This window comes from Pteropus alecto, unplaced genomic scaffold (assembly GCF_000325575.1).
Source record: "Pteropus alecto unplaced genomic scaffold, ASM32557v1 scaffold700, whole genome shotgun sequence".
Lineage (NCBI taxonomy): Eukaryota > Metazoa > Chordata > Mammalia > Chiroptera > Pteropodidae > Pteropus > Pteropus alecto.
This window is the reverse complement of record NW_006429611.1, coordinates 48,620-55,499: the sequence shown is the minus strand read 5'-3', so window position 1 is coordinate 55,499 and position 6,880 is coordinate 48,620. Positions and strand designations below refer to the sequence as shown.

General features: G+C 67.4%; 1 protein-coding gene across 4 annotated transcripts in view; it reads right to left on the bottom strand.

The window, feature by feature from the left end:
• The window catches only part of SAMD11 (sterile alpha motif domain containing 11), an 18,043-nt gene extending 11,169 nt beyond the window's left edge, over nt 1–6,874 (bottom strand). For all 4 annotated transcript variants that reach the window (XM_025045406.1, XM_006903886.3, XM_025045464.1 and 1 more), the window contains exons 1-4: nt 6,365–6,874; nt 5,129–5,220; nt 1,786–1,967; nt 602–652 (exon numbers count right to left, since the gene is read on the bottom strand). In XM_025045406.1, the coding sequence (XP_024901174.1) occupies nt 602–652; nt 1,786–1,967; nt 5,129–5,200 (305 nt within the window). In that variant the 5' untranslated portion in view covers nt 5,201–5,220; nt 6,365–6,874. The remainder of the gene's footprint in view (nt 1–601; nt 653–1,785; nt 1,968–5,128; nt 5,221–6,364) is intronic.
• Between the last annotated feature and the right edge of the window lie 6 nt (nt 6,875–6,880).

The following is a 6,880-nucleotide window of genomic DNA, read 5'->3' as shown; positions in this document are numbered from 1 at the left end:
GACGCTCATGATAACGATCGGCTGAGCAGGCCCCCCCCTCACTTTATCTCCCCATCCTGCTTCCACAGCCTAAATCACTGTGGACTGGAGCAACCCCCACCTGCTGAGCCTTTCTGAAACGACAGCCGGTCCTTCTCCCACTCAGGGCCGTCGGTGGCTCTGCTGCCCTAGGACAGTGCCCAGCAGGCCCAGCGCCCGAGGCCCTTCAGCACCCAGCTGAGCCGGACCGGCCGGCTTCCCCCCCACCGCCCACATCCCTCCCGTTTCTCCATGTCTGTGGGGACGACCCCTCTCCTCGTCGAGCTCCTGTGCACCCTGCTAGACGCCCCTCGCCCGGCGCCATCCTCACCTCCTGGGAGGTCTCTGGGAAGGTGGGAGGGGTAGGTCATGGCCCGTCTCAGGGCAGATGGGCTCGAGGGGCCAGTCCCATGCGGGGGAAGGCTACACCTGGCAACAGAACCCACACCTGTCCGCTGCCAAGGCCCAGACCCAAGTCGACAGGTGGACAGACAGACCAGGACTAAGGAGGGGAGGGGGCATGAGGCTGAGGAGATTCAGAAGCAGACCACCCACACGCGGTGCAGGGAGACGCGGGCCCTACCTGCAGGACGTCTCCCGGAAGGAGATGTTCACGTCCCAGTGGGTGTGGACTCTGCAGGGGAAGAAGCAGCGGGTCAGCATGGCCTCCAGGACCCGGAGCATGGGGCTGGCTCAGACCTGTCTCCAGTGCCATCTGGTACCAGTTCGAACGGCCAGCGGCTGCCACCGGGACGGGCTCAAGCTTCGCCGGACGAGGAACCGGGTAGCATGGAGCTGGAGCTGCGTATCTTATCTCTGCTTCTCGACGGGTGGCAGGGGAGCCCCGTACTGTGCTGAGGTGGGGGCTGTGGCTTTCTCTGTCTGTCACTCATGCCACTGAACCCAAACTCTTCATCACTGGAGCTGCCCCAGCGAGGCAGGGACCCAGTCAGGGAGGGAGTCCCACAGCTGTGCTGCACCGAAGGCTGGGGTCAGGCCAGGTGGGTGTGCGCCCCTGGGTCCCAGCTGCTGCCACTTGCCTCCTGGAAGTGACCACTGCCCAAGGGAGGTAGCAGGGATGCCAGGACGAGAGGTCGAGCAAGGAAACAGATCTGCCCCGTGCCCACGCCCTCACCCGCAGCAGCGTCTCTGAAAAGACCCACGGGCCGAGAGCCGGCAGTGGAGGTCTGCGGAGGGCTTCACCTTGCAAATGTGGGTGCGGGGACTTGGGGTCCAGCGGGGTTGTTTTAGTTTAGGAAAAATTGGAATATGTTGAAAGACAGAAGGCATAGAAATTCTGATGGTCTGGGGGCTGCTTTCAGGAAGGGCTGGCCCTGCTCCCCGCCCTGCCTGGCTGCGATGGGACCAGGCCCCCTTCCTGGGTGTCCCTGACCGCCCCATCCTGAGCCCTGGGCTCGAGCCCACTCCATTCCCCACACCCAGAAGCTCTGTGCCTCCTCAGCACCTCACCACACGGGACCACATCGACTGCTCCTCCCTGACCCGCCCCTGGGGGAGCACACACAATGTTGACAGTGTCCTGGCTTAGCCCTTGGTCCCCAAGTGTGGGCAAGGTAGGCTCTCGCGGGTCCTGTGAGATGGAGGGGGCTGGGCTGTCCCTGGGGGTCCAGGCGTTGTTGTGGCAGCTCCCCAGAGCAAAGGACCACCTTCCCCAGACCTGAGCTTGTTTCCAGCTGCCCCGTCTGGGTGTCCCTGGCCCTGCGGGAGCCCGAGAGCCCCCTGCACCCCGGTCCCTGGTGGAAATACCTTCTCTTCATGATACGGACGTGAGGGTCATCCTCCTGCTTTAAGCCGGGCTGCTGCCCACAGGCCGGGGCGCTCCCATCGCCGCTGCCGTCGCTGGCCAAGAAGCTGGGGGTCAGTTCCTTCTTCAGGCCCCGCGCAGGGGGCAGGGCAGCTGTCCTCTTGTCTGCCAACCGACCCCGGTTCTAGGCAGGGTGAGGGGAGGGGCAGGTTAGGTCTGTCTGCCCCTGGGCGGCTTGCACCCCAGGCCCGACCCCCAGGCAGGACCCAGGTGACAGAAGCACTTGCTAAGAACAAACAGGCACAGTCACCGGCCAGTCTGCTCCACCGTGCCCGCCCAGACTGGAGGGGCCCGTGGCCTCCAGGACAGGCTCCAGGGTGGGCAGGAGTCACAGCTGACCAGAGGCCACGATGCACGCAGGGAGATGAGCCCCAGCCTGACCCCTGGACTGGGCTGGGGCTGGGCTGTGGGCCCAGGCTGCTCTGGGTGCCACCTTGTCCAGGCTCCGCACTCCATCCCGGCCCCCTCCATGGCCATCAGCCTGCGTCTGGGGATGTCACCCGGAGGCAGACCCAGCCTTCTCGCTCCTGTCACCGGCTCCCTGCACTTCCCTCCGCGTGTGCCTGTGCCGGTCCCCCAGGCTCGGGCCCCGGGAGCCGAGACCAAGGTCCTTTCTGTCTGTCAGTGCCCTGCGGAGCCCGGCTCAGCGGAGTCCAAGCCTGGGGCCCGAGCCTGCTGCCCCCTTGCAAACTGAAGGCCAGGATTCACAGGTCGCCTGGCCAGGAACCCTGACCAGCCGGACCCTCTGTCCCAGGAACCTCAGAGAGTCAGAGTTTGTCCACCCGGTCCCCTTCTCCTGTCCCCGTGCCCACAGTGACAGTGCGAAGCACTCCACGAGTCTCCTGGGCAGGAGAGCAGAGTGGGAGGGCGTGTCCTGCACACAGCCGGTTCCCACACACTCCGCAGTGTCCTGAGGCCCCGCGCCCCAGGGGAAGAGGAGAAGGCACTGACTGTCCTCTGGGCGGGAAGCCCGTTCTCCCTTAGTAACAGGCTCCTGGCTCGGGGAGGCGACCAGGGCCCTGGGGTGTCCTCTCTCATCCCTCCTTCGAGCCCCTCCCTGGACCGGTCATCACCTTGGACAGCAGCAGCGGCGCAGCCACCACAGCTCCGCCCTGCAGGGTGAGGTCCTCACAGCCCTGGCCCAGGCCCCGGAGCCACCGTGTCCCCACACCTGCCCTGGCAAACCCTCAGGGACCTCGATCTCCTCCACGCACACCCAGTGAGCTGGACGGGGCAGGCTCGCTGTGGCCCTGAGACCCTGGCCTTGCCCTGTGGGATACCAGCGGCGGCAGAGCAGGGCCACTGTCAGGCCCCTGCCCCTCCTGCCAGCCCCGGCCAGCAAGGAGCGCCTCAGCTCCGCCGTCTCCGGCCTGCGGCGGCCCATGCACCGGCGCCCCTCTCCTGCCTTTCTGCTTTAATTAAACTCACTTCGGAGAAAAGGAAACACTTGGTTGTTTCTCATCTGTAGGACAGGGAAGAGAAGGGGGAAATGGCTGCCACTTGGGATGAGACTAGACGAGCCACACTGGCCTGGGGCGGCTCCTGGGGGAGGGGCTCAGGAAGAGGACCCAGGGCGGGCAGCCCTGACCGCACCCCACCCGCGCAAGGACAGGGAACACAGTGCCTCCACGCACACCCGTGACCTCAGCTGCCATCCCTGCTCAGCAGCAGACTCGAGAGCTGGATGCTGAGCCTCTGCCCCTAGCCGAACGCCGGCTCCCCAGGCACCGAGGGCAGGCGTGGGCCACCTGCCTAGCTGAATGACCCCTGCACCACATGCACCCCCACACTCGGCCCCCGGACTAGCTGTGGCTGTGCAGTGGGCATATACCTGTGGACCTGGCTGTGGGGGGGAACCAGTCTCTGTGTGGGAAAAGTGGGAGCTGGAGAGACAAGGGAGTCCGCGGAGCTCCTTCTTAAGGGAGGGGTGCGGGGACAGGCCTGGGAGGGACCAGGCTTAGATGAGGCAGGCCCCGGTTTGAGCCGTCCCTCAGGCAGAGCAGGGACCTGGGAGCCCCAGACAGGCAGGTGGCCCTGGATGGTGTCCCCATCCCTGCCCAAACCCCTATCCAAGCAACATCTACAGGAGGGCTGACGCCGAGCTCGAGCTGCCTGCTCCCCCACTGAACAGAAAGTGCAGGCCGACCCGGAGGCCCCCTCTCCGGCCCCAGCTGCTTGAGAAGGTGCAGAAGTGGAGAGAGAGCCGGGCCTCTTGCCCGGCAGGTGTGGGGGCAGGTGTGGGGCAGGTGTGCTGGCAGTGGTGGGGCAGGCTGGGCACACTGTCTGGGAGCTCTGGGGTGCAGGCACGCCTGTGTGGGCAATGAGCATCCCCCTCCCCTGCCCAACTGCGTGTCTGACCTCTGGTCTGTCTTCACAAGTGTGTCTGTGGCCTCCCAGCTGGCCCCAGTTACCCACTCCTAGGTCTCGAGAGGAACCCGGGACATCCCCTCCCCCACCCTACTACCAATCCAAAGAAAACAAGCCTAAGGCACGCCAGAAGCCCTGGTCCCCTCAGGCTGGCTTTCCCTCTGCCTCTCCTACCCCTTCCTGCCAGAGGGGGCTGCCGAGTGGTGCCAGGAATAGTAGCACCAGCCTGCCAGGAACCAGGCCTCTAACCCGCTCTCCCCCAGGGCCGCAGATCGGTCCCTCTCCAGAAGCATTTTCCCTTCCAGACCCCTCGCCCTGGAGCACAGGCGCTGGCGAAGGCCTGTGCTCCAGGCTGTCTCCTGCTCCCCGCGCCACCAGGGGCTCGGAAGAGGTCTTCACTGGGTTGGGGGCCCCACGCCAGCCGCCCCGCAGCCTCTGTTCTCTTGACACCCAAGGCCCTCACTGCGTAGACGCTGCCCCGACGCTGCTGCACGTCCAGGGTCCGGCGACTGGGCACCTGTAACTGCCCCAGAACACGCGTCCGGGCAGCCAACGGTGTCAGGCCCAGCGCAAGCGTCACTCTAGCAAAGGCCCTCTTCCAAGCCGGGCCAGATGAAATGGTGACCACCCCCTCCCCCAGATTCGTGACAGGGCAGAGTCCCCAGACCCCAGGTGGATGACTCCTCAGGGAGGAGACCCTCCCAGGACTTCAGGAGCAGCTGCCCCAAGGCTCCCAAGGGAAGGAAAGGGCTCCAGGCGCCCCACCCCAAGCAAGTTCTCCTCACGTTCCCCGGGAGGAGGGCTCCCTCCCGCACTCTGGCAGGGTAGAGGTTAGGGCTCCGGAGCCTGCACGATGTTCACAAGCTCCGCAGTGGGGAAAGAAGACCCCAAAGCCCCAACTCTTCTCCCACATCTCACCACCGGGGAGGATATTCGACAGCCGGGACAGTCGCAGATCGGAGGGTGCACCTGCAGAATCCCCTTGGACATAAGCGTCTTCAGACTTTTCCCTGCAGGAGAGCCGAGGCAGGACCGATGAGGGAGCGGGCGCACACGTAGCGCCTGTGCACGCGGGCACACTTCCGGGGCGCAGTCGGCGGCAAGGCCGGTTCCCTGCTGCATGCGTATGAACACCCACCTCCATCCAACTTCCGCGCTCGCCACCCACCCCTGCGGCCCACTCCACCCTCGCGGACGCCGCGGGGATCTGCCGAGCTCAGAAACTGGAGATCCGGGCGCGCGCCCTCCCCCGACGAAGGGGGGCCTCCTCCTCCGTGCGCCCCTCCTCCCGCACTCCACCCTCCCCGAGCCGGTCCGCCGGAGCCCGGAGCAGGGCCGAGGAAGGTCGAGCCCAGGCGCAGGTGAGCGGCGCCGTCAGGAGCTGGGGCTGCGCCTGACCCCGCAGCGGGAAGAGGGTGGCCACCGCGGATCTTGAAATCCCAGTCGAGCGCTACTGGGTCCCTAACTTTCTAACTCCCCCCACCCGCGCACCTGGCGCTCACCGAGCTTCCCCCGCGTGCCAGGTCGGGCGCCGTCGGTCGCGGCCTTGGAGCCAGACTCTTGCAGGAGCCCAAGCAGGCTGCTCCCAGCCCCGCCGCCGCTCTTGCTCCGCGCGCGCCCCCGCCCCGACGCGCGCCCCCGCGGCCCCCACCTGCCAGCGCTACCCGTACGCTTTGCCCTTCCCTCCAGCAGCGCGCACCCGCACCACCGCCGCATGTGTGCCCCTCTGCTCCCGCCAAAACCCGCGGCTCCGCACCCGGGAGTGCGGGGGCGGGGTGTCCTGCCCGGGCGGCCTCCTGCCTGCTCTCCCGAGTTCTCATAAACTTCCCCTGGTCCTCAAGGCCCAGGAATCCCGCAAAGACCTTCGGAGCGGCAGGAGCGGATGGCTAGCGCGCATCAGGGAGCCAGGGCACCGCGGCCGGAGCTGGGGGGACGGTGGAGGCCGAGGGCGCTCTGCCCGCGTCCACCAAGGCGACTGCGCTGCAGTGGGGGCCGGGAGCGGGGAGAGGCCCTGCGGCAGCCCCGGAGTCACAGCGCCCTCCCTGGGCGGTGACGGAGTCTCCCAGATGGCAGGAGCAGTGGGGTCCGGACCCAGCGGTCCTCGAGAGCAGAGGGGAGGGACGCGAGCGGCCCGCGCCCCCACCGCGGGCGCACCTTTGTGGCGGATGCTGCGTTTCCAGTCCTTGGCCGTCTCGCGGCCGCTGACGAACTGGAACTCGTTGGGCGTGAGCCACTCGCCGCGGTGGCGGATGGACGGGCCCTTGCTGCCCTGGCAGAGTTTGCGCACGTAGAGCAGCGCGCGGTTGGCGCCGCACTCCACCTCGATGCACGGCTCGCCGTTGTCCAGCAGCGGCTGGAAATCCGGTGCCGCAGTCGCAGTGGCCGAGAAGCGCTCGAGGGCCAGAGGGTCCCGGGGCAGGTGGAGGTGGGGGGCGGCCTCGTGCAGGCTCAGGTAGGCGCGCGGGGCGCGGAGCGGCGGAGCCAACAGCGCCTCGTAGCCGGCTGTCGCGGCGGGTAGCGAGGCTGCCGGGGGCAGGGCGGCCACGGCGGGCAGTGGCGCCAGGTAGCCGGGCAGCGGCGGCACTGGCAGCGCAGCCAGGGTCGGGTGGAAGGTGGCCAGCGCCAGGGCCAGGTCTTCGCGGCCCGGGAGCTCCTTCTTGACCGCCGGCA